The sequence below is a fragment of the Pangasianodon hypophthalmus genome, chromosome 25, assembly GCF_027358585.1.
Source record: "Pangasianodon hypophthalmus isolate fPanHyp1 chromosome 25, fPanHyp1.pri, whole genome shotgun sequence".
Taxonomy (NCBI): domain Eukaryota; kingdom Metazoa; phylum Chordata; class Actinopteri; order Siluriformes; family Pangasiidae; genus Pangasianodon; species Pangasianodon hypophthalmus.
This window is the reverse complement of record NC_069734.1, coordinates 13703103-13729054: the sequence shown is the minus strand read 5'-3', so window position 1 is coordinate 13729054 and position 25952 is coordinate 13703103. Positions and strand designations below refer to the sequence as shown.

The 25952-nt window shown below is 39.3% G+C and overlaps 1 protein-coding gene and 1 long non-coding RNA gene across 2 annotated transcripts in view; one reads left to right on the top strand and one right to left on the bottom strand.

Annotated features, from left to right (window-relative positions):
- Positions 1–25952, bottom strand: part of otog (otogelin) — a 103189-nt gene that overhangs the window by 10253 nt on the left and 66984 nt on the right. Inside the window, exons 36-52 of the mRNA XM_034299740.2 lie at positions 23504–25923; positions 23106–23283; positions 22851–22999; positions 18182–18271; positions 17417–17603; positions 16871–17091; positions 16633–16771; positions 14714–14902; positions 13578–13787; positions 11235–11339; positions 11058–11162; positions 9511–9612; positions 9292–9390; positions 8466–8506; positions 6235–6310; positions 5890–6068; positions 5534–5638 (exon numbers count right to left, since the gene is read on the bottom strand). Of these exons, the coding sequence (XP_034155631.2) occupies positions 5534–5638; positions 5890–6068; positions 6235–6310; positions 8466–8506; positions 9292–9390; positions 9511–9612; positions 11058–11162; positions 11235–11339; positions 13578–13787; positions 14714–14902; positions 16633–16771; positions 16871–17091; positions 17417–17603; positions 18182–18271; positions 22851–22999; positions 23106–23283; positions 23504–25923 (4595 nt within the window). The remainder of the gene's footprint in view (positions 1–5533; positions 5639–5889; positions 6069–6234; positions 6311–8465; positions 8507–9291; positions 9391–9510; positions 9613–11057; positions 11163–11234; positions 11340–13577; positions 13788–14713; positions 14903–16632; positions 16772–16870; positions 17092–17416; positions 17604–18181; positions 18272–22850; positions 23000–23105; positions 23284–23503; positions 25924–25952) is intronic.
- Positions 19939–25952, top strand: part of LOC128317458 (uncharacterized) — a 33362-nt gene continuing 27348 nt past the window's right edge. Inside the window, exon 1 of the long non-coding RNA XR_008300974.1 lies at positions 19939–20918. This is a non-coding gene — a long non-coding RNA (uncharacterized LOC128317458). The remainder of the gene's footprint in view (positions 20919–25952) is intronic.

Below are 25952 nucleotides of genomic sequence, written 5' to 3'. Positions count from 1 at the left end.
TTCACATTTAAATCCATAAACATATTTAGTATTTGTTTATATGCAGTAAAATATACTGTATATTACAGGTGCAGTTCATAATGTTTAGAAGTGTTTCTAGACTAATAATATAATTTATTCTGTCTTGTTTAGTTTCATGGTTCTGTTTGCATTTTCCCCGCTCATAAATTAGTTCCAGGGATAGAAAATGCAACATGTTGAGGTAGATTATAAGTAATATGATGTAAAGTAAAAGCAAGAGACAATTTAAAATTACTAAAACGATGATTTATAACTGAGAAGACGGCAAGCATTCAAATAAACAGGGGTCTAATACACCGATCAGCCATAACATTACCACCACTGACAGGTGAAGTGAATAACATTGGTTCAATGTTCAAGGTTCAAGGTTCTTTATATGTCACATATATATTAAATACATGTGATGTAATATAGTGAAATGTTTTTCCCTTAGTGCCTCGTCCCACAGTGCAACAATGAACAGTACAACAACGAACTAGAAATATACACATACATAATAAAAACAGAATATATTAAAATCTAGTAGACTATATGATAGTTTAGCAGCCTTTAGAGGAATGTAATATAGAATATGAATATGCATACACAGAATATCTTTAAAAAACAGATATACAGAGCTGTAGTCTGAAAAAATTGTTTTCTCATAGTGCAACTGTTCCTGTATAGAAATATACAGAGCTGTACAGTGTAAGAGTTTTTATGCAGTGTGCAAAAAATTATTTTTCCATAGTGCAAACTGTTTGTGTATGTTTGTCTGTATGTGAGGTAGAAATATGCAGACTTCTCAAGTGTCCTCATTCAGTAGCTGGATTGCCTGAGGGAAGAAACTCCTCCGGAGTCTCTCTGTGTTGGTCCTCAGGATCTGGTAGCGTTTCCCTGATGGGACTACTGAGAAGACACTGTGTCCAGGGTGGTGAAAGTCTTTTACAATTCTCCTGGACTTGGTCTTGCTTCGCTGGTTGTAGATGTTTTTGATACAGGGGAGAGAAGTCCTGATGGCCTTCTCCTCACCACTCTGGACAGTACCTTCCGGTCCGAACCAGGTGGTGATACTTCCGGTGAGAAGACTCTCCACAGCCACGTTGAGACCTTGAACCTGGCTGGATGTCATAGAAGGTAGAGATGCTGGTGCGCCCTTGTCACCAAGCTGTTTGTATATGTGGTCCATGGGAGTCCATTTAAAGCTGCTCACCCTCTAGACTGTGGCCCCGTTGATCAACAGGGGGCTGTAGTTCCTCATCTGCTTCTTCCTGTAGCCAATAATCATCTCCTTAGTCTTGGTGATTTTCAGGGAGAGATTGTTATTTTGACACCATGTGGAGAGGATATTAATTTCCTCTAAGTAGGCCTTCTCATCATTGTTGGTGATGAGGCCTACCACCACTGTGTCGTCGGTGAACTTCAGCAGCTTGTTGGAGCTGTGTGTGGCCATGCAGTCACTGGTGTAGAGGGAGTACAGCAGGGGGCTGAGAATGCAGCCCCGAGGGGCTCCAGTGCTGAGGGTGAGCGTGGAGGAGGTGTGGTTTCCCATCCTGACCCATTCTGAATCCAGTGGCAGATGGAGGAGTTCAGTCCCAGATCCTGGAGCTTTTTGCAGAGGTGTGAGGGGACGATGGTGTTAAAGGTGGAGCTGTAATCCACAAAGAGCATCTGCACATAGTTTCCTTTCCTCTTATCCAGGTGGGAGAGGGCAGTGTGTGGGTGTGGTTGATGGCATCATCTATGGACCTGTTGGACGGGTACGCAAACTGTAATGGGTCTAGGCAGCTGGGGAGGAGGTGGTCTCTGACCAGCATTTCAAAGCACTTCATCACTATAGAAGTGAGTGCTACAGGACGGTACTCATCCAGGGAGGCAGGACGGGTGGTTTTGGGGACAGGAATAATGGTGGAGGACTTAAAACATATGGGGACAACACGGTTGAGGAAGACATTGTAAAAATGGTGGTAAAGACTGGTACTAGTTGGTTAGCACAGACTTTTAGCACATGTCCAGGGATGTTGTCCAGACTGCATGCTTTTCTGGTGTTAACTTTGTATAGCACCTTCCTCACATCCAGTTATGAAATGACCAGTCTTTCCTCTTCCCCAGCTAGACCTGATGGTTCATACTCACTGTTCTCCTGGTCTGTGCTAGCAACCTCAAACCGTGAATAAAAGATTAGTTAACATTTTCATTCAATTCGTTAGGTAGGGATGGACTGCCATTATTGATAGTGGGAGGCTTGGGTTTGTAGTCTGTAACAGTTTGCATGCTCTGCCACAGATGCCTGGAATCTGCCTGCTCAAACTGGGTCTCAGTTTTGTTTCTGCATTTCCTTAATGGCTTCCCTCACCATTTTCCTCAGGTTGTAGGAAGCCGCTTTCTATTCATCCATGTTGCCAGTCTGCAGCCCTGCGTTGTAGGCAGCTGTGCGAGCCTTCAGAGCTTTCTGCACGGATTGGTCTACCCATGGCTTCTGATTGGGAAAAATCTTTACAGAGCGTGTGAGAATAGTCCCTCCTATCAGAAACTCTGTATAACTGAGCACTGCTGCTGTAACTCGCTGACATCATCAGAGCTGCACCGGAACATCTCCCAGTCTGCATCCTCCAGCGCGTCTTGTAGTGTGGCTTGTGATTGGTCAGACAAGCGCCCCACCACTCACCTCACCCGATCTTCCCTCTGCAGCCTTTGTTTATATTTTGGGAGTAGTAAAATGGTGGAGTGGTCTGACTTACCAAGTGACGGTGTTTTTATTGCCTTATAGCAGTCCCTGTGTTGTGTGTAAAAGTGATACAGCATACTTTCTCCCCATGTACTGCAGGCTATGTGTTTCAAGTTAGCCTTGTTAAAGTCACTGGTAATCACCATTGCTGTGTCTAGGTGCAATGTTTGTAGTAGTCCAATGTCCCTTTGTAGTGTCAATAAAGCAGTGTCTGGGTGTGCCTTAGGTGGAATATAAACAGTCATAATAATGGTGGAGGTGAATTCTTGGGGTAAATAAAAGGGAAGGCATTTGACTGCAAGGTATTCCAGGTCTGGTGTGCATAATTCCATAAGACGATGGGTGCTCCCTGCCCTGCAACATTTGTTGTTGACCCTGGGTTTTCCTTGAGTTCTCTGTCCTGTCCATCCGGTGAAGGGAGAACCCAGGCAGCTGTACAGCATGGACCTGAATGGTTGGCGTGAGCCATGTTTCGGTGAGGCAAAGATCGTTGCAGTCCCTGAAGTCTCACTGGAACTGTATCCGGGCTCTAAGGTCATCCAATTTGTTGGCAATGTATCATTAGCTAATAGTAAGCTGGGCATTGGTGTGGAGTGTGTCCTGGCTCATACTTGGTTCCTTAAGCTGGCTCTTTTTCCTCGTCATTGTCGCTGCCATCTCAGGAGAGTAAGTCCATTGTTTACCTGGCTCAGAGTGATCTACAGAGGCCAGTTGGCATCGGGATGAAAATGGGAATTAGAGTGGTGAGTAAAGTCTATTCCAATATTGATTAAAGTTCGTCTGTCATATGTTATGTGTCCGTGGGCTAGCTCAATGATGCAAAAAAGTTAGTGCAAAAAACAAGATAAAAAAACAAGGTAAAATACACAAAAGTTGCAGTTTGGGTTGCGAGCACTAATGTAGGCAGCTTTCTTTAGTGGTGCCATCTTAGCCATTGATTATCTTGTTGCAATGGTAATTGTAACGGGGTAGGATATATTAGGCAGCAAGTGAACAATCAGTTCTTGAAGTTGATGTGTTGGAAGCAGGAAAATTGGGCAAGCGTAAGGATCTGAGTGACTTTCACCAGGGCCAAATTGTGATGGCTAGATGACTGGCTCAGAGCCAGTTGGGGGGGGGGGGGGGACAACTTGGGTGGCCAAGGCTCATTGATGCGTGTGGGGAGCGAAGGCTAGCCCATCTGGTCCAATCCCACAGAAGAGCATATATTGCTGAAAAAGTTATGCTGACCCCTGTGTACCACTGAAAGTGCCTACAAAGGGCATGTGAGCATCAGAACTGGACCATGGAGCAATGGAAGAAGGTGGCCTGGTCTGATGAATCACGTTTTCTTTTTTCTTTTACATCATTTGGATGGCCTGGTGTGTGTGCGTCACTTACCTGGGGAAGAGATGGCACCAGGATGCACTATGGGAAGAAGGCAAGCTGGCGGAGGCAGTGTGATGCTCTGGACAATGTTCTCCTGGGAAACCTTGGGTCCTCGCACTCATGTGGATGTTACTTTGACATGTACCACCTACCTAAACATTGTTGCAGATCAAGTACACCCCTTCATGGCAACAGTATTCCCTAATCACAGAGGCCTCTTTCATCAGGATAGTGCGCCCTACCACACTGCAAAAAACGTTCCGGAATTGTTTGAGGAACATGACAAAGAGTTCAAGATGTTGACTTGGCCTTCAAATTCCCCAGATCTCAATCCAATCGAGCATCTGTGGGATGTATTGGACAAACAAGTCCCATCTATGGGACCTCCCAACTTACAGGACTTAAAGGATCTGCTGCTAACTTCTTGGTGCCAGATACCACAGCATTCCTTCAGAGGTCCTAAGAAGTCCATGTCTCAATGGGTCAGAGTTGCAGCACAAGGTGGACCTACACAATATTAGGCAGGTGGTTTTAATGTTATGGCTGATCAGTGTATGTATATTTATATGAACTCACATAGAATGATTGTACTTAGAGTAGTATAGTGCAGTCAATCTACTGCACTTATTCTCTCATCTTTCTTGTCTTTGCACATATTTGTAGGTCTACACTGAGTGATACATTTCAGGATTTGGAGTCAATTATTGAATCACACTAAAGACCAATACCTGATGCATTTCTGAATCATTTTTGACATGGGTATGGCATCAAGCACAGCAGATAGGCATCAATTTTACTCATTGTAAAGTCCTGTGAGGTGAACGCTCATGCAGGCTGTACAGTGGAGCATGTGGAACGCAGACGGTTTCTATGCTACAGGTCTGGTGTGAATTCTAGATAGTATGAAAATGTTGAGAAATGGGTTTGTGGTTACCCGGACATGGATAAAGGTAGCAATGATGGTGCTAGATCTGTACCACACATGTTAATGGTTTAAGGTTTGATCCAATCCTCTGTGCATGCACAAATATGTCGCATGTTAAAAAACTTCAGTGCCACAGTGGTAACGTACAAATGCAAACCCTACTTTAAGAATATATTGCTTGGTTTCACCACCTTTGAAAAAGAAAACAAAGCCATTTTTGTGTAATGTAATTAGGCTGGTAAAATACTTTATTCATAAGGGACAACTTTTTAAAATTATACCTTTAGTTTCTTATTTTGAACAAGATATAAAACAACATGCTAAAGATTTGTCCACCCTTGAAAATAAGAAGGCAGAAAACTTGGAAAGTTTGTGCTAAGTTTGGTGTTTTTATATAATCCCCTTTTTTTGAATTGGTTTATGTTTTCTGTTTGTATTTAAGTAATTCTTGCCTGTTTTCCCTTGGTTTTCAGTATATATTTTGATTTATGGCATCAAAATCATTGTCTCACCTTGTACATAGCTAGAGATCCATTGTCATTGTAGTACATACAGGATACATTCTTACACATTCCACAACAGGCACTCTGGTCTTTAGGGGATACATAAACCTGGTTCTGAAATACAGAGCACATAATATTTATGAAAAGGTATGTATATAAATGGTGATTATATTTGGAAAAATGGACAATAACAGGGACTGCACTGGTATGTCTGAATTAGATACATACTAGTTACAACTCACATATAAATTCCTTTGCATATATTTCTCTGGTCCTCTTTAACAAGTATATGTAAATGTATTTTTTTTTCTATGCATTTCTCTGTGCTTCAGTGCCTGACTATGCATGTCTGTATGAGTACTCACTGGCTGACACTGTGCAGTGCAGTTAATACTGGTTGCTTTTATGAGGTAGAACCCACTGGCAGAGTCAAATGTGTGTGTGCATCTTGTGGTATAACAGACTCCCAAAGCACTGTGCTCCATCAAGGTTTGTCCTGGTCTCATTACTCCTCTCTTTCCATCCACACACACTGCGCTTTTCACTGTATACATGGGTGCACACACACACACACACACACACACACACACACACTGCAAATATGACTAATACATAAATATGAGTAATTATGATGCAATTATTTTTACCAATAAAAATGGAACTATTCTATTTATTGTGAGACAGTTTTAGCATCAGCTATTTGTTCTCACCACAATGATAACGTTTGCAGCCGCAGTGATTCTCAGGGTCTGCCATAAATGCTCTGTCTAACTGCAAATTCTCACCCTTTAAAACATAGGGGGAAAAATGACTCAGATGGCTTGCACACTGTGGTGTGGCATAATGTCATTATGTCAGTTAACTTCTCGTTCTCAACTTCCTCTTTAAGCCAGTAGTGATCACCTACTAAAAAAATTTTTAGCATTTGATTTCAGTTAGATTTGTACACAATATTCAGAATATTTAGTGTAGATTTTTGTATGTAATGTATATGGGTTTTTTTTTTACTGTCTTTAATCAGATAAGTCTGGTTAGCAACAAAAGCAGAGAATGATAATTAGTTATCCAGAACTAGACCACAGTTGTCACAAAATTCTCCAGGGAGTTATATAATGTAAACTAGAAGGAGATATAGATATAGCAAATACACTGTTTATATTAGCTTTTTTACTGTATACATTATATACAAAACAAATGCTAAATATTGCACAAACAATGTACAAAACTCACTAAAAAGCAACTGAGAAATGATTCTAAGAAGTTTAACACAGAGGCCAAGATACTGACAGAAGCAAAACTGGAGTAAAGAGATGTGCTGTGCATATTATGAATATACAGATGGGTGACAAATTAAAGGTAAAAACAGGGGCTCTGTTAAGCCATGGGAGGCATTTTGCTGGTTTGGTATTCACATTATGAGGTGCTCCCCACTTGCAGGGAAGGGTAGGAGTTCCACATTTTAACACCGGACTATGCTGGAATGCAAAAATGGAGATTGTTTTGAGTTCATTCATACAATATATCAATCTGACAATTACATGGCAGCAGTGCAATGCAAGAAATCATGCAGATACAGGCCAATGTTCACATCAAACATCAGAATAGGAAAAAAATGTGATCCCAGTGACTTGTTGGTTGAGCATTTCATAAACTGATATATATTTTATTTTCATGTACAACAGTCTCTAGAGTTACTCAGAATGGTGCAAAAAACAAAAACCATCCAATAAGCTGTTCTGCAGGCAGAAATACCTTGTAGATGAGAGAGGTCAGAGGAGAATGGCCAAACTGGTTCAAGCTGACAGGAAGGCTACAGTAACTCAAACAATCATTCTTTACAACTGTGGTGAGCAGAAAAGCATCTCAGGAAGCACAACACATCAAATCTTGAGCTAAAACAGCAGAAGACCACATTGCATTCCACTCCCATCAGTCAGGAACCTGAGGCTACTGTGGGCACAGTCTCACCAAAACTGGCCAGGTAAAAAAAATTTTAAAAATCAAACAAATAAGCAAAAAAAAAAAAAAAAAAACATGCAATGCTTTTCAAATCTTCAACGGTCCAGTTTAGGTTCCTGATTCTTCATAGGAGTTATCAGGTCTAATGTATTATAATTGACTCTAATTTTCATTTGACACTATTTTATTTTATTTCATTTTATTAGCCAGTTAATAATAGGATGGATATGGGATGTAAACGCAAATGGGATGACTTTACAAGGGGAAAAGTATGAATAGGTCTCGCTTAGAGGGAAGAGTCACTACAAATCAATACAAAGTTCTTCTGACTGATCGCTTTTATCCTATGATAAATCATTTCTATCCTGATCAGTGTGGTTTATTCCAGGATGACAGTGTCTCCATCTACAAGGCACGAGGCCTCACAGAACAGTTTGACGAGTTTGAAAATTATGTAAATCATATGCAATGCCCTTCACACTCACCAGGCCTGAAACCTGTTGAACACCTATGGGAGATTTTGGAACAATGTTTTGAGACTCCACACCAGGTTCACCAAAAACCAACTGAAGGAATATCTTTTTGAAAGAATGGTGTCCATTCACCAAGAAAAAGGGAAGAATGGTATTGTACCATAAAAAGACAGTTTGTGTTGGTTCTCCTTTAATTAGTCACCTGTCTGTACATCACACTACATTATGATTACTACACTTACACTACAGTAGATTAGACAGGAAAAAAGAACTATAAAATATCTAAGCAAAGAGTAATGTGCAATGAAATAAAAAGTAGTCCCTCACTGAAGCATTACAGGAAACTCATCCCAATATGTTGGCTATTAGATTAATTTAAACCTGATAAATTTAAAAGCCTTAACTGAGAGGGATTATTAATTTGCAATGTGAAGCAAAAGAATAAAATTACAATAAAGCCAATAAAAAAGTAAGTAAACCCAAATAATAAGTGGACTAAACTGTCTTACCAGGGAACATTTAGGCTGAGAGATTCTCTCGCATACACATTCTGAAAGAGAAAGTATACTTATAGATGTGTGCATAATACCAAAGACACGCACACACGCTTGCTCACACACAAGTGTGATCTCTCTCTCTCACACTATCATACTCTCTTACACAGTCATTATCAAACTTCTCTCACACACTACCAAATCTCTCTCACACACTATCAAACCTCTCTCACACAGTACCATACTCTTCCTCACAAACTATCATACTCTCTCACACAATATCAAACCACGTACACTCACTATCAAACCTCCTTCACACACCATCAAACCTTTTTCACACACAGTCATACTCTCACACACTATCAAACCTCTAACCTTTGCTAGTATGTGAGAAAGACTTTGATAGTGCGTGCGTGAGCTAGATTTTAAGTGTGCATGAGACAGATTTTGAGTGTGCATGAGAAAGACTTTGAGTGTGTGTATGTGTGTGTGAGAGAGAGAAATTCACAGTTTCTGATTGGCTTAGAGCCTCCAACACCATTTTCCCTCCTTCACTGGGCTCTTCCCCAATCCTCAGTCATATGGGATGTGAAGCAGGGGCAACATGAACAAAAGCAATGAATTAAGCCATGCAACCTGTATTCTGAACAATATTTTAAATTTGCCCGAGTTGAGCAATATGTTGAACACTCTCCATAGGCTGTAGGGGTGTGAACGACACCCCTACACATTATTCGGATAAAGTATCTAAACCAATCAGAAACTGTGAACAAACTCACTCTCACACACGCTCAAATACTTTTCACTATCAAATGTTATGTAGAATAAAGAAATTACTTACTACATTCCTGTGATGGACAGCACTGCTCTGGAACCATAGTGGAGACAGCAACCATTCCTACTGGACATGTGATGATTGAACATCTGGAAGGCTCACACACTGTGCACGCACACACATACACACACACACACACACACACAATAACTAGGAGTATCTATTTTTATATACCGTGTTTTGTGTCAGTCTATAAGACAGTGTATGGAGGTGGAAATGGTTTACAGCAGTGATATATGGGGCAGCAACGATCGGTACTGTTTGTATCCACAGTAAGCAGCTCTCCATCTGTACACTCCGGAATCGCCTCTGAACATATGTCACACACTGCAGTAAACACACAAACCAAACAAATACACATCAGTGCTTACTTTTGTTTTCGTGGATGTTAACGTGGCCTCCAGCAGAGACACAGGGATATAACTGTCAGAACATGGTTCATATAGTTGATGAATTACTATATGACATCAGACAGGATTATGTCACACTGATTACCATTACAAGAACAGAGAGTGTTAAAGTAGAAATCACCTTACAATACATATAATTTTCAGAAAATTAGAAAGTATGAAGAAATCCACAAAGAACATTGTGACTGGTACATTTATTTATTATATGTTCACTGATACCACTTTAAAAACAGTTCTACATAAGGAGCAGAAAACAGTGTTATTAGACAGCATGCGTCAGTGTTATGGCTGTCCTGACCACTAGAGGTCCCCCTTGAGTGTTTTTGTTAGGTTTTTTTTTTTGTGTGTGTCTTGTAATTAAGTTCATTGTTTTCACCTGTGCATGGGTTCCTGTGTGTGTATTTATGTTGCCCTATTCCTCAGTTCTTTGCTTAGTGTTTCCAAGCCCTAGTCATTTTCTGACTGTTCTGTTTTGGATTGCTCTACTAACTGCCTGTTTTTGGGTATGGTATCTTGTTTTGTTTTTGCCAACTTTAACCTTCTGGAATTATTCTGGCTTTTTGTAATTCTTGAGACTTTTGTATTTTTTATCCAGTTTTGACCTTGCTATGACTATTGGATTTTTGGACTCTTGAGATTTTTGTTCCTTTGGCATCTTGTGTTTTTGTTACCCATTAAACCTGCTTGGATTTACTTTTGGATTTTTTGGAATTCTCCTTTGTTTCTATCTGGCATTTTGACGATTGCCTTTTTAAAATAAGGCTTCCAATTTTATCCTGAACTGTGCTCGGGGTTTCTGCATTTGGGTCCACCACTTTGCTAGCGCTCCCCCTAGCCCCCGAGCCCGTGTGGTGCAAGGGTAAAGCATCAGTCTCTCACCCCAGAGGCCTGAGCTTGAGCCCTGCTCCTGACAGCATGTAGCAGGCTTAGTTCTAGAGCTTCAACTGTCAAACCCAAAGCACAGTAAGCTAGCAGTGTGGATTTGGAACCTGTTCTGCAAAAGCTGGGCCAAGGTGGGGATACACCCTAAATAGGATGCTGGTCCATCACAGGGCATCATGCACACACATTCACTCACTCATTTGCACCAGTTCAGTACAGCTGATCCACCTACTGCTATGTTTTTGGGAGGTGAGAGGAAACTGGAAAATGAGGAGGAAACCCACACAGACATGGAGAGAACATGTGGAACTTCACACAGACAGTAACAAACAGGATTGAACTGGGGGCCCTGGAGCTGCACCACCATGCCACCCAGGATTTAGTTACTGTGCACAATTGTACCTTATCTCTCACTAAAGAGATTATATTGCTGTTGCTCTGCCGCTGGTTAAAAGCGACACATTTATAATAAGGACTCACTGCAAATGTGTGCCAGACAGCAGCTTCCTTCAGTGCGAGTGGCAATTAGTGTCTGATCCTCTCGGCACACAGGGACATCTAGCACACACTGGTCCGGATCACACTCTACAGAGAAAGTACTGTTACTGTATATGCACATACAAATGCACAAAAACATAAACATTATGTTAATCTCACCACAGGTGTACTCTGGACAACATGAGTCATGTCTGAAGTATGACACCAACTTCTGTCCAAATTTACAGTCCATCGAAGTGGTCTCACATGCACTCTGATTACATACTGTAAAAATCATACAGCATAAGTAAGTTTTACTAATTTATCTAGGTCAACAGTTTGACTATCATGTCAGCTTTGAAATTATGGTAACCCTTTAAAGAGTGAAGAGTGAATACTGCCTTTATAGCATAGTCAGACGAATTGCATAAATCTTTTATAAAGCCATGCTAGAGAATTTAGAAAAAGCTTATGTCAAAACTCATCAGGCAATATTAGAGGTTTTATGTGTCTTTACATTAAAAAGAGGAGACAATATACCTCTTGGTTATCAAAATGAGTAGACTAAGCAAATTTCTCACTGTAAATAATTTAATTTCTAACCTTATCGTGCAATTTATTAGTTTGATTTTTCTAACAGCACATTCATGCCACTTTTAATTGTAGGGGGTATATACATACAGTTGAGGCTAAAGGTTTACATTAACCTAGGCTAAAGAAATTCAAACTGAATATTTTACAATTCCACACGTTACCATACATTATCTGTGTTAATTCAATTAGTGTGTCTATTTTATTTCCATTAGAGCTAATTTAAAAATAATAGCTAAGAGAAATATTTATTTAAGCTTTTATTTACTTTATGAGATTTTCAGTGGGTCACAAGTTAACATACACTTTGTTAGTATTTGGAGGCATTGCCTTGAACTTGAATCAAACTCTTGGGGTAGCCTTCCAAATGCTTCTCACAATACTTTGCCAGACTTTTACCCATTCCTACTGACAGAACTAGTGTAACTCGATCAGATTTGTGGGCCTCCTTGCTTGGACATGCTTTTTCAGTTCAGTCCAGAAAGCTTCTATACGATCCTAAGGTCAGGGCTTGAGTCTGTTTTTTCATGCCTGGCTTAGAGTAGGGGCTTCTTCATTGTACAGCAAACTTTCTTTCAATGATGCACTGAAAATTTACATGTATTCTTATGGAGTATTTTGGCCCATTTTCAGTGTTTTTTTAATTTATTTTTTTACTCCGTGCTCTCTCCTGTAAAGGAAACATCTCCAAGGTTTGAAGGATATGCTGAAAAAGCATTCATCTGCTACGCTTTCAGCTCCTTTTCAGTATAGTTCAAAATATAATCCACTAAAAAATTTGGTCCTCGACATAACTTTTGGACTTAAGTGACCACCTTAAGTCACTAACTCTGAATGCAGCTCTACATGTGAAATTTACCAGATTGTATTGTCTTCTCCTAATTTTAAAACAAAGTTGCAGTTTACCCTCTTAAGATGAAGTAAGAAAAAAAAAAACAGTATATGAATATTTTATTCACACAGGCAGTGGTAAACAAAAAAGTAGTAAAATTCCATCGAGGGTTTGAGCAGTTTGTACGCTTCTTTCACAAATACTAAAAGCGTATCCAAATTGCTCAGATAGTGCCATATTCATGGTTAAGTTCCACATGTGTAGTGAGGATTTAAAATCATATTACCAAAATCATAGTCAGACCTCACTCATAACTACAGACTTGCATGCTACTTGGATAGTCACACAGGTTTTATGTGTGCAGGGTGGAGTTTGCTGAAAACAGAGGCATGTTTCAGTTATGAATCTAACCTTGAACTTATGGCCATTTTTCATGTGCAATATTATCTCAAACAAGGAGCAGTATCAAGTCCAGCACCACCGTCCGACAACTTGTTGTAACCACAGTATTTCACCCTGAAACTCTTCTGGAGAATATAGAAGAGTATATAGTATATTCCCTGTAAATTTTTTAATTTGGTGATTGCAATTAGACACCGTCTTAATCAAAGACTTATCTTGTGGACTGAATTTAATGTGCCACATTCATTACTATAATAAAAAGTTAGGAAGTCCACCAAGGATAGTAGGCTGTAAACAGCGGATTACCGCTTAGTCAACTATATGCATTAACGTGTGGTCACAGAAAATAGTGCAAATAACCAAAACAGGGGAACAATTAATTAATTCTAAAACTCTACATTAGCATACAGAAAGCATGACAAAGGTACTTTGCACACACATTACAATTTACTGCATCAGGACACAAAATACATAAAAAAAATAAATAAATATTTTCAGGACTGAAAATCTTAAACTCAAGCCAGTATTGAATTATTGAACTACAGCTTTCCCTGCATAAATGTTGATGTGCATTTTGAAACTGAACACAGTCCTTACTGCTTAGTCCCCTTGACTTTGATGTTATCAATCCACAAAAATTGTATTATTCTGTCTATAAGAGCTGTTTTTGGTACATTTTAGGGATGCATGTAACTGACCACAGACTCTTTGGGTGCAGCAGCTGTTGTCATCTGCCAGGCTAATGCTGATCTCGCCTGCTCGTGTGCAGACTGGCTGGGGAATATCACTGCACTCAAACTCTACAGGCACAATGCCATCATTCTCACACCGATACATACAGCATCCATCCACTGACGCCTTCCAAACCTCACCCAAGGCACGGGGAGTTCCGAAACTATCTGTACAGGCTGCAGAAATAAATACATACCCAGTATAAAACACCTCTTGTCATTATAGGAAGATAGACACAGAGAGACATGAAAAAGTCAAACAGGAAGAAAGACACAGGAGGACACACCCAGTGAACCATAACAACAACAATAGTAATAAAATAACTGTAAATAATTTCATTTCAAGAGAGACAGAGAGTGAAACAATGCAGGGTACAAAAATTGTAAAATACAATAGTAAATACAATAGTAAATTTCACTAAATATTTATATTTGCATTAATATATAAAATGCAGATATTGTTTCTTTAAAAATTAGTTACATTTATTTAAAATAAATATAGTAGATCCTGACTTTAAATCAATGTATTAAAATTATTCATGGCTTAAAATAAAGTAACATCAAGTAGATGAATCCAAATCATTCCATATTGTTAGAATATCCCTCAAGGGAGGGTGTGGTTTTTCCAGCAGCCTTTTTAAGAACTGATTCTTTTTTCATCCTCATTGTCATTATTAGCCTAAATAATGGGATTGGGTTCTTTTTTTATGTTTGGTTCACATGTTTGGTGAGGGTGTGTGCCTGTGCGTGTGTGTGTGTGTGTGTGTGTGTCTGTGGCCTCCAGAGACTCCAAGGTTTTGCATGGAATGTAACTGAAAAGATATACAAATTTTTTTTCCAGTGAAAAGTAGTGCATCTTTCAAACAAATCTATTTAGAAAATCATTTTAAAGACATTTTTTATTGCTTTACTTATGTTTACTTTGTTTTAAATGGTTATTTCATTGTTTGTTTGTTGCACAAATAAATATAAAGGTAAATTAAATCAATAATATTGCTTGTAGCATTGACATAATAATGTTGACATTTTTTGGTGCTAACCCATCAAACCATCTTTTACAATATGGAGAAAAACAGAGGGGAGAAAGGGGAGAAAAAGCATACCACACTTGACAGGTGAGATGCAGAGTGCAGAGTATGGTCGATGAAGTAAAGTTCCCTCTGGACACATGCATCCCTCAGACATGCCTGAACACTGTACAGCATCATACTCAAACTCCTTATTAGGACACGAAGGAGCTGTGCAAGCAGGCAGACATGCCTGGTATTGCAGTGTCCCAGGACACACAAATGCTACAAAGAACACAGAAGAGAATTCACAAAATTTATAAATAAAAAAATACAGCTGCATAAATCAGTTCTCTGCATAAATTTGACTATTATTACTTTACAATGTACAATTTATAGTTATATATAAACTATATGACATATAGTCAGGTCCATAGGTATTTGGACAGTGACACAATTTTGGCAATTTTGTCTCCATACACCACTGCACAGAAATTGAAATAAAGCAATCAAGATGTGATTGAAATGTAGACTTTCGGCTTTAATTCAAGGGGTTTAACAAAAATATTGCATTACCCGTTTAGGAATTACAGCAATTTTTTTTACAGAGTTTCTCTATTTTCACAAGCTCAAAAGTAATTGGACAAACAAATATAATCATAAATATTAGGATTATTTTTAATACTTGGATGCAAATCCTTTGCAGTCAATGACTGCCTGAAGTCTGGAACCCATGGACATCACCAAATGTGGAGTTTCCCGGCTTGCGATGCTTTGCCAAGCAGCTGCCTTCAGTTTCTGCTTGTTTGTGGGTCTTTCTGCCTTCAATTTTTGTCTTCAGTAAGTGAAACGCATGCTCAATTGGGTTGAGGTCAGTTTATAATATGAATATATGTGTACACAATGATTCCAGAATTCTTTCCTTGTTAAAGAAAAACGCCTTCACAACATCTAGCCAAGTCAAGAACACTCTGGAGGAGATAGGCATATGAAGTTGCAGTATGAATTCTGAAGCATATAGAGATATATGCTCAGACTCATATCTGCTCAGATTCAGTCAAATGCTGCAAAACTTATAGGACAGCGCTTCACAGTACAGATGGATAATGACTCAAAACGTACTGTGAAAGCAACCCAAGAGCTTCTTAAGGCAAAGAAATGGAATGTTCTTAAATGGCCCAGTCAGCATGCTTTTCACTTACTGAAGACAAAACTGATGGCAGAAAGACCCACAAACAAGCAGAACCTGAAGGCAGCTACAGTAAAGGCCTGGCAAAGCATCTCAAGAGAGGAAACTCAGCATTTGATGTCCATGGGTTCCAGACTTCAGGCAATCATTGACTGCAAAGGATTTGCATCCTCATATTAAAAATAATCCTAACATTTTTAAAATATTTTTATTATTTTAGTTTGTCCAATTACTTTTGAGCCTGTGAAAATGGAGGAACTCTGTAAAAAATGTCTGTAATTCCTAAATGGTTGATGTAATATTTTTGTTAAACACCTTGAATTAAAGCTGAAAATCTACACTTCAATCACATCTTGACTGCTTCATTTCAAATCAATTGTGGTGGTGTCAAAATTATGAAAATTACGAAAATTATGTAACTGTCCAACTACTTATGGACCTGACTGTACAAGTTTTGTTTTCATGCATGAAATTCATGATCACTTTATAATATTTTTGTGATTGTAAAATGGCAATGTGATTTTATTTACAAGTTAACCACAAAGCTTGCAATCACTCCTGAAAATTCATGAGAAATGTTATCATCCTGCCTTTACTAAATGTTTGCATAAAAGTCATCAGCAGTTTGTTGAATAGAATTTAGAAATTTTATCATAACTTTTAGAACTCTCAAATGTTTCTTTCTTTTTCTCTCTCTCTCTGTCTTTCTTTCTTTCTTTCTTTCTTCCTTCCTTCCTTTCATGTGAAAATGACCCCTGAAATGTAAGTGGCATGTTGTCACTTTTGGTCTTTCTAACTTGAATTGTGTTTGTGTGTATAAACATACGGCAGTAGTCTGGGCTTCTCCACTCAATACAGATGTTGAATTTGTGGCAGGAGGCAACATATGCAGCAAGAGCCAAGCAAGGGTTATTCACATACTCTGCATCTCGTACCCATACTTCACAAAATGTACTTGGCGGAACCTAACACACAGATGTGTTATAACAGATGTATTATAACAAGAAAGTTCACTTAAAATGGTTATAAAGGTTATAAAGCTTTAAGGTGTGCATGTTGCATACATAAGAATGACAGGCAGTGAAAGAGAGGTTGTTGAGCATGTTGAGGCAATCAGAGCAGTCGCTAGTAGAGCAGTTAACCTCACGCCTCCTGCTCTGGCTAACATAACTTGTGGTGTTTGGAATCTGCCAGCTATCAATGAATACAGCTGGGTCTTCACCATCAGCCACTACAGTACCATTAGGTAAGATCAAATCATTTAGTGAGTTACCATCACAACAACCTGTGTGAACAGAGAGAGACAGAGAGAGGGAGAGAGATTCATTGATTCATTCATCTTAAACACACACACACACACACGCACACACTCATTCACATCTAGGGGCAATTTAGAGTAGCCAAACTGCCTACTGGCACGTTTTTGACAGTGGCACAGAACCAGAGAACCCAGAGGAAACCCACGTGGACACAGGGCAAACATACACAGAAACTCTGCAGCAAACTGCTGTGCCACTGTGCTCCCATACTGCAATATATATTTCAATAGTAATACGGAAATTTATTACAATGCTCATAATTCATATTTTTGTAATGATTTAGCTGCATACCACACAACCCCAAGGTGGAGACCTTGTTGACATAAGTCTCTGTTTCAATCACCATCATGCCTGTGCTGTGGAACCACTGGATCTTCAGGCCAGCAGGAGTCCAGATCAGATACATGTTACCTGTATCTAGAACCTCAAAACCATACTTTTTTATACGTGGCTTTGCATACCTTGAGTTGACATATACCTATGAAAAACAAGAGACAGATTCATTCATTCCTTCATACATCTTCAGTAAGTGCTTTATCTTGGTCAGCATCATGGTAAAAGAGAGACAGAGATTACTGAATCAATTAAATTCAGCATACAAGCTGAAATATGAAAAAAAAGAAACAGACTGAATGTATCAGGTAGGATAAAGGTTTAAATTTTAAACCTCCATAGGCTTAAATTTTGTCCTAGTGGCACACAAAATTCTTTTTTCATTTCAACACAAACATAATTTATAGTATGACTATGTATTACTATGTTGGTTAGGAGTATGTTATTTTGATCTGTTTACGTTCAGTTACTAAGCTAGTACTGAAAGCACATGTAGTGGAAAAGACAATCAGACAAAAGACAGTATTTGAGAAACTGGCCTTTTGCAATTTGTATGAAAGCTTTTTTCTAGCATGTTAATCAAAGTTAGTTCAATTCTAATGGTCACAAAAAGAGAATATATTGTGATCTTACACTTGTGCATTTGTGTTTGTCTTGGGTCTTAAATTCAGTATTTAAATGGTAAGTGGATACCTGTGAGCCAGCCAACCAACCAGCACTCACCCGTCTCTGCAAGCGATTAATGAGCACCTGGTTGGAGTCATGCGTAATGTTTAGAGCTGCCAGGCACAAGTGAGTAAAGTTCCAGACAAGCTGTAGAGCAAGTAGACAGTAAGAACAACTAAAATATGTGCCATTTTATTTACTACATGGTATTTTATTTATTACATGGTCATAATTAAAATGAAAATGTTAATATGAAAAAGAAAATCAAGCTTCACTTTGGCTTTGCATTTTCCTACATATGCACAATGTGTCAATTATTATAAAATTCACTATTTGCATTGTTTATCTTGGCAGATGTGTTTGTACTTAAAACTTATTTTCAATTGCAAAATTACATTACAAACAAAAAAGAGAACTTTGTGCAGTCTCTCAGCAATGCTACAAAATGTTTCTACTTTTTTTGTCTGTCTGTTTGTATGATGCTGGAAATGAAAACCAAATCAAATTGAAACATGTTAAATGTAATAATTAATGTACAAAAATAGTAAACATCACCAAATAGAGCAGGGATGCCACTGTGCCACAAGGATGCCACATAAGAAAGGAAAATTATCTAGAAATACTAAAGCAGAATGGGCAGAAATACCAACAAAGTATTGTGAGAAGCTTGTGGAAACCTACCCCAAGTATTTGTTACAAATTCAAGCAATTAAAAAGCAATGCCACCAAATACTAAAGTGCATGTAAACTTCTGACTCACTGAAAATCTGATATAGTAAAGTAGATAGCCTAATTGACTTAACACAGTAAATATATGGTCACATGAAATGTGTATAGCTTGAAAAATTGAGTTGGAATGTCTTTAGCCTGTAAACCTTTGGCCTCAACTGTATGTTAGCATGTTTAGTAGTGCAAGTAATTTGGATATGTTGATGATGAAGTACAATTAGGCTGGCTAGCCTCCTATGCTCCTTAGCTGTGTGCTACGCTGTTTGAAATAGGCTAAATTCAAGTGGTGTATACACATTTTATTTAAATTACGTACTGACTGTTTTGAATATCATTGTATAATGTTGCTCTCATGTACAGTCTCCTCCAAAAGTATTGGAACAACAAGCCATTTTTTTTACTATACACTATATATCTTGTATGTACACTCAAGAAATATTTTTGGGCAATTTTCTGCAACCCCAAGCCTTAACCACCCTACATTTTTTATTCCAGATTTATAATTTAGGACTACTGGAATATTTGAACATTTGAATATTTGATAAATGACTTAAATCCAAAGGAATATTCCTACTACTGACTTACCAATCTAGTGGGAAGAATGAGATTATATTGCTCAACACAGCTTTATACAGTGTTTATACATCTCTTTCTGCTGTCACATCCAGCTTGAATGATATATAAAGAATAAAAGATGACAGAGTATGTTGTTATAGGAAAATAATCAAATCCGGGGTGGTGTCATATAGTCTGACTCGAAACAGAAGACCCTGCTTAATGCATGTGTAGGATCTGAAGTGAACAGGCAAGGAAAGCAAAGAAGCCATAAAGCTAGGAATCCTGCTCCCAGACTTTACAGACTCAAGTTAATTACCACTTGTTTACTGATTGCTGGATTTCAACTGCCCTGTGAACAATCAGCAACTGATAGGACATCCCTGACCAGAGGACGAACCCTCTTAGCCAAGAGTAACCTCTGTAAAACTTGTTGATCTAGATCGCTGGCCAAGACCAGATGGCTCACCCAACACGATGCTAAAACTGATAACTACAGAAAAGGGGTGGGGGGGGGGGGGGCACTCACCCAAGGGCCCTCATGGAATGAGACCTTTGTTCTCCCCAGGAACACAAAGTTCACCACCCTTCACACATTCCACAGAACCCTTTAACAGACTGCATTAACAGACTGCATAAGGCTACTTTACATCTCCTATAAGGACAATGACTTTTAAGATGATGCACCATAGTTTGGAAACTTGTTGCCTCTTTTAATGTCATTCCATATGTGTGTCATGCTTATAGCCACCAGGTCATTATGATGCTTTTTGATCGTTTAACACGGACCATAGTGTTCGTGTGTGTATCAATAACACCAGGTATGTCATGTTTGGTATGTGTGTGATCACTATTGAATTTCCTAAGGGTTGGTATAATGTAAAGTTGAGTACGATGTATTACATGCAATGTTACCAAATTCCTTAACAAAGTTCTAACTTAACCTTATGCAAAGTTTGTAAAGCACATAACTCAGAGACCAGAATGTTAATTAGTGTCAGAGGAGGAGAATACAGTTTACACCCTGCCCCAAGATCCTGCTGATTGGAGCAAACACTTTGGGGTCAGCCCAACTGGAAAGGGTTAAAACCCCCTGACACAAAGGAAACTCTGAGTCTCATCCTATCCATCCTTGAGAGAGTCCAAATCATCTTTGGAGTCTCATCCACTACATCTCTGCAAGAGTCTCCATCCACATCTGAAGGAAGTCTCATCAACCAAGAGCTTTAGAAGTTCATCCCGAGGAGATAACGCTTGCTCCGAGACTCTGCATCCAGACTGGTTCCTGCAAAGCCTCCAACTCTCGCCTTCGCACCGCTGTGAACCATTCTTCAAAGTTTTGCAACCCGCCTATGAGACTCTGCCGGGTTCGCGCCTCACTCTGTTTATCTTCCTCATTGGTCTTTCGAGACGCTACATAAGGCCAACCAGACCGCCGACCAATCAACATCGCCGGAAACTCCTTCCAAACAACAACGCCACGAGGGAATCCCTGGCAACACAAACGCAAGTATAGTACCTCCAGATTCTCGCTGAACTGGTGCATTTAATACAAGTTTAAAGCCCTTCTAAACGAAGCAAATATTAAAATAACTGATAAGTTGATGGTTCGTTCAGGTCATGGTCTGAGAAACGGCTAATAACTTGGAATTTCATTCACTCTCTTTTCAAAGCCATTTTCACCCCTGTTTACACGTGTGTGTGTGTGTGTGTGTGTTTGTGTTAGATTAGTTTCTGTGTTGTTAGAGTAGTAATAATGTCTCGTCTGATTTTATAAAGGCCAGTGTCTTGTGTCTCTGTGCTTCAAATTTATTGCCTTAAACTGCCGATCTTGTTACTGTGCTCTTAATATAGTGTTTCACTATATTTAGGATATTATTGCTGGTGGCCACGGAGGTAATATCCCATATACAATTAATAAATACACTCATTTCAACTTATCACTGGACGAATAGTTGATCAGCTGTTAAAATATTAAGTTTACAAATTTCCCCTTTTGAGCTGATCTGCATATTTTGGTGGAGAATACAACGGCTTAACCTGAACAGCTAATTTCCTTACATATTGGTGGAGAATACATCAGCTTAACCTAAATGAGCTAAATTTTCCCTACACATGACATGTGACTTTGCTTGCACACACACAAGCAGTGGCAATGCAAGTGGCATTATTCACATATGTCACATTCACAAGTGACATCCACAATAGTTGGCAAGTCATAGCCATCCCTGTTCACTTGGTTGAAGTCGGACTGCAAAATCAAGTCAAGTCAAGGGGCTTTATTGTCATTTCAACCATATACAGCTGGTACAGTACACAGTGAAACAAAACAACGTTCTTCCAGGACAATGGTGACAACACAGAACACAGAACTACATGAGACCTCACAGAACTAGACCTACACAGGACAACATAAAGTGCACATGTGCAAATGTGTACAAACAGCGCAAGACAGTACAACAATTACTAAACAGGACAATAGGCACAGTAAAGGACAATGCAATGTGAAACAATGTTTAGCAATTTCATGCACAATGATTATAAACACTCTGTTTCTCTTTAAAACTTTCTGATATTTCTTATAATAATCTGTAAAATAAAACAAAAGAAGAGATTGTGAATTTCTCTGGCGCCCCATTTGTAAATCAAGCAACCCCATGTGGGGTTGCGACATACATTTTGGTACATTTTCCCAGTATACAGTATGTATGTATTTTTTGTCATGACATGAGCCACGCACTAATATAGTCAGGGGACATATGCATGCCTAATTGTTTATTTCTTTTTTCATTTTCTTTTATTTTCCTTTCACTTTCTCTAAAAGAAGGACAACAGGGTCTTTCACTTTGAAACAATGCTCTTGTTTTATCTTGTGTACACGAAATATTGTTAAGCCTTTTTTTCAACTTTTAATTTTTTTTTTTAATTTTTAATTATTTTTTTAAATTTTATTTCTTTCTGTTTCTTGAATTTACCTCAGGAAAGGCCAGGTAGATTTTCATTTACTGACTAAAAAGTTGTTTTCAGTTTCAGAACTTGTGAAGGAATAATCGGGTTTAAAATTAAATACATTTGGATTTTGAGAAGACGGGCAGGCTGCAAGGTGGGTGTTTAGTGGCAAGCTGTTGGTGGGGGGCGTCAGTGGAAAATTTCACCTAGGACACCAAATAGATTAGGGCCGTCATTAGATACAAGAACTATGTAGTCACAAATTGGGATTATTGCTATTGTCCATTGCTATGCATTTTTGGGCACATTTCTTTAGATAAGTGCCAACTTCATCTTTAAAAAAGTATACAGTATGCAAAAGAAAATATAACAGCCAAGTGAAGCATTGTTTTTTTTTCTTATTAAGTTTTAATTTTAATTATAACTGTGGCATCTCAAGATGATTAAAAAATAAAATGACAAAATATGTTTGAGGGGAAGCAGTGTATCTCACTGTGCTGTCTGAACTGTGGCACTCCTGCACCAGGATGGTGACTGTCTCATTCATGAGTTGTGTCACCACGTATGCTGCTGCTTTGTAAAGGGCTACATTGTTCCCATCAAATGTAACAATATTTATGTCTGGAAACACTGAACAGCGACCTACACACAAACATTAACCCAAAAATGAGCCCTTCAAAACAGCATACAACATGACATTATTGTATATGTACTCTTGTACTGATGTGTGTAGGTGTGCATGACTCACATGGACAGTCCCATTTTGGGCAGCATTTGTCTCCATTGACCAGCACAGCGAAGCCAAGTAGACCACAGTTTGGAGGGCTGGAGTCATAGGGGCAGCTCTGGGACTTATTGAACAAGACCAGCTGGCCAGTCACACAAATGAGCTTAGTGCACTCATCTACCACCACAGAGTATGGTGGCTACAGAGACGCATGTGACACATTGACAACAGAGTACAAGCACAATACAATTAATGCGTTAAAGTAGTATAAAACATAAAAATCTCTTTAAAATGTAGCTATTATTTGACATTATATTTTAAATGTAGGGCTTTTTGTTGAAATTTCTTTGTAGTAATAAATGTATTGCACTAATGTTATGTCAATTTTTGGGATTATAAAAAATTTTTGTTTTACTCACAGTGCAGACTTTGCTGGGCCTAACATCCTTTGCTGAAGTGGACAAAACTGTAGGAGTTAAATTAAGAAACTCCTCAATTGGGGTTATCCAGTGCTTTGTCTGTGTTATATAGGGAGTGGTGGTAGTGATGAGTAATGCAGGACTGGAAGTTTGGGGCCTGTCTGGTGATGATAGCTCTTCTCTGGTTATGTGTGTTGCTGATGCCATCTCATCCACCAGTTGCCAATCTGATGGGGGCATTGTGAGAGAAATTGTTCTTGCAGAGGCTGTAGTTGTATCATGTGGTGCCATGAAAGCAGTGGTTGATGTGCTTGTGCTGAATGATGTTGCAGTGGTGCCCACTGCAGTTCTGTTTTCAGTAATTTGAAGTGGCATCTTTGTACTAGGAATGGTTGAAAAAGTCAGTGGACCTGAAGAGCTAGTTTGAGAAACAGGCTTTGCTCTCTCCAAAGAAACAGTGGTAGCTAGCATTTTCTCTGTGGATATAATTGTTGTTGGCTTTTCAGTGACTACTGGAGGAGGAATGTGTGTTGTCAAGGTGATCCTGGATGTTTTGTGTGTGGTTGAAGAAACAGCTGAGATAATGCTGGGAGTTACTATTGTTGCCACTCTCTCTGTGGATGAAGTCATTCGGGGACTGGAAGTGGACCATGTAAGTGACCATGGTTGCATGGATTTATTAGTAGAAAGTTCAGATTTGTCAGTGTGAGGAAGGAAATGAGTTGTATCTATTTTGGGATGGAGGGTCACAGAGCTGACAGTGGGTGAGTAAGAGGTGAACACAGTCTTCGTGGTTGATGGGCGAGGCCCAGCTGTTCTGGACGTGACAGCTGAACCTGTCAACCGTGTTTGAGGTAACACTGTGGATGCAGAAGTAACCACTGTAACTGCAGGCATAGAAGCTTGAACTGTTGTTTTAATCTTGATTTCCGCTGTTAATGTGGAAGTTGAAGTAGAAAGCTGTGTCTTTAATGAGCTGATTTTCTCTGAGAGATGAGCAGAGGTTGATGATGAGTAAGAAAGGGGACCTAAATGCGACTCTGTGGAACTAGGTGTGGTAGCTTTAGCTAGAGTACCATTGGGAGAAGTTTTGGGAGTTGTCATGTGAGTGGGCAAAATGTGTGAAGGTGGTAATGTTGATGTTACATGTGCTATAGTCGAAGGAAGGACTGTAGTGCTTGTGGTTAGAGATGGCACTGGGAGGCTTGTCATTAGAGTGGGCACTGCAGCTTTAGTTGTGCTTTCAGAGAGATCTGGTGGGATAGAATCAGTGGATGGGGTCCCTGTTGTGGTGGTTTGACTCATTCTCCAGTATGTGGTTGTGTGTGTCTCATCAATAGGTGGGACACCAGGAGACCATGATGTGTGAGTGGAATAGAGCACAGATATTGGCTGAAAGGTTGCAGTTGCTGTGGTTTCCACTGCCTCAGCTGTAGAGACCATGGAAGGCACTGTTGTGATTTGGGTTGTGGTGTTGAAGATGTCTGATATTGTTTTGGTGGTCACAGGTTGGTTTGACATAGGATATGCAGTCATAGATGATATTGTTTGGGTTGTCTCTCTAGGCTTCAGAGGGAGATGTGTTGTGGATGTTTTCACCACAACTGAGGAAGTAGGCATAGTTTTCTCTTTGGTGTGTGCCATTGAAGATTCTCTGGTACCACTCACTGTAGCTGGTTTTAGTGTGCTGAAGGCACTGACTGCCGTGATAAACTCAGTGGAATATCTTGGAGTAATTGTAGGTAATGGGGCAGGTACACTAGGATGTGCTGAGGTTGCAGATGTACTCAGGTCTAATGCTAATGATTTAGTTAATGTAAAGGTTTCAGCAGGAAAGGTCTCAGTCTCTGTACTGGCTGTAGAAATTTCAGGAGGTGTTGTAGTTCTAACTGTGGAAGCTTTTGAAAATGTGGCAGGTTCAGTGCTGGCAGTACCAGAAGTTACTCTGAGGGTTTCTGATGTGGTTTCAGTAGCACCCTCAGTGGTGAATGCTAGTATAGATGGAAGAGTACTAATGGAATTTGTACTAATAGATAGTGATGGTGTTACTGTTGCTCTTAGAGTTGTGTTCATTGTTTTTATTGTGACACTGGGGGTAAAAATATTAGAAGTGGGCACAGTAATGGTTCTAGGAGTAGAAGCCAGAGACTTAGCAGGGAACAAAGATGTCTTCATTGATTCGTCTGCCAGTGGTATGGTAGAGGTAGTGCTAGGTGTAGACAACAGGGTTGAACTGTGTGTGGTAACAGTTGTGGAAGCTGTACTGCTAGGTTCTGGAGATGATGACTTTGTATGACTGATTGTAGTATTAAGTGCCTCTGTTTCTGCAATGGTGAAGATAGTTGCTATGGCCAGAGTGGAAGAGGTGACAGCAGTAGGTGTTAAACTGAATTCTGGCAGTGTAACTGGAGGCTTAATACCTGAATACAAAAACAAAACCCATCACATG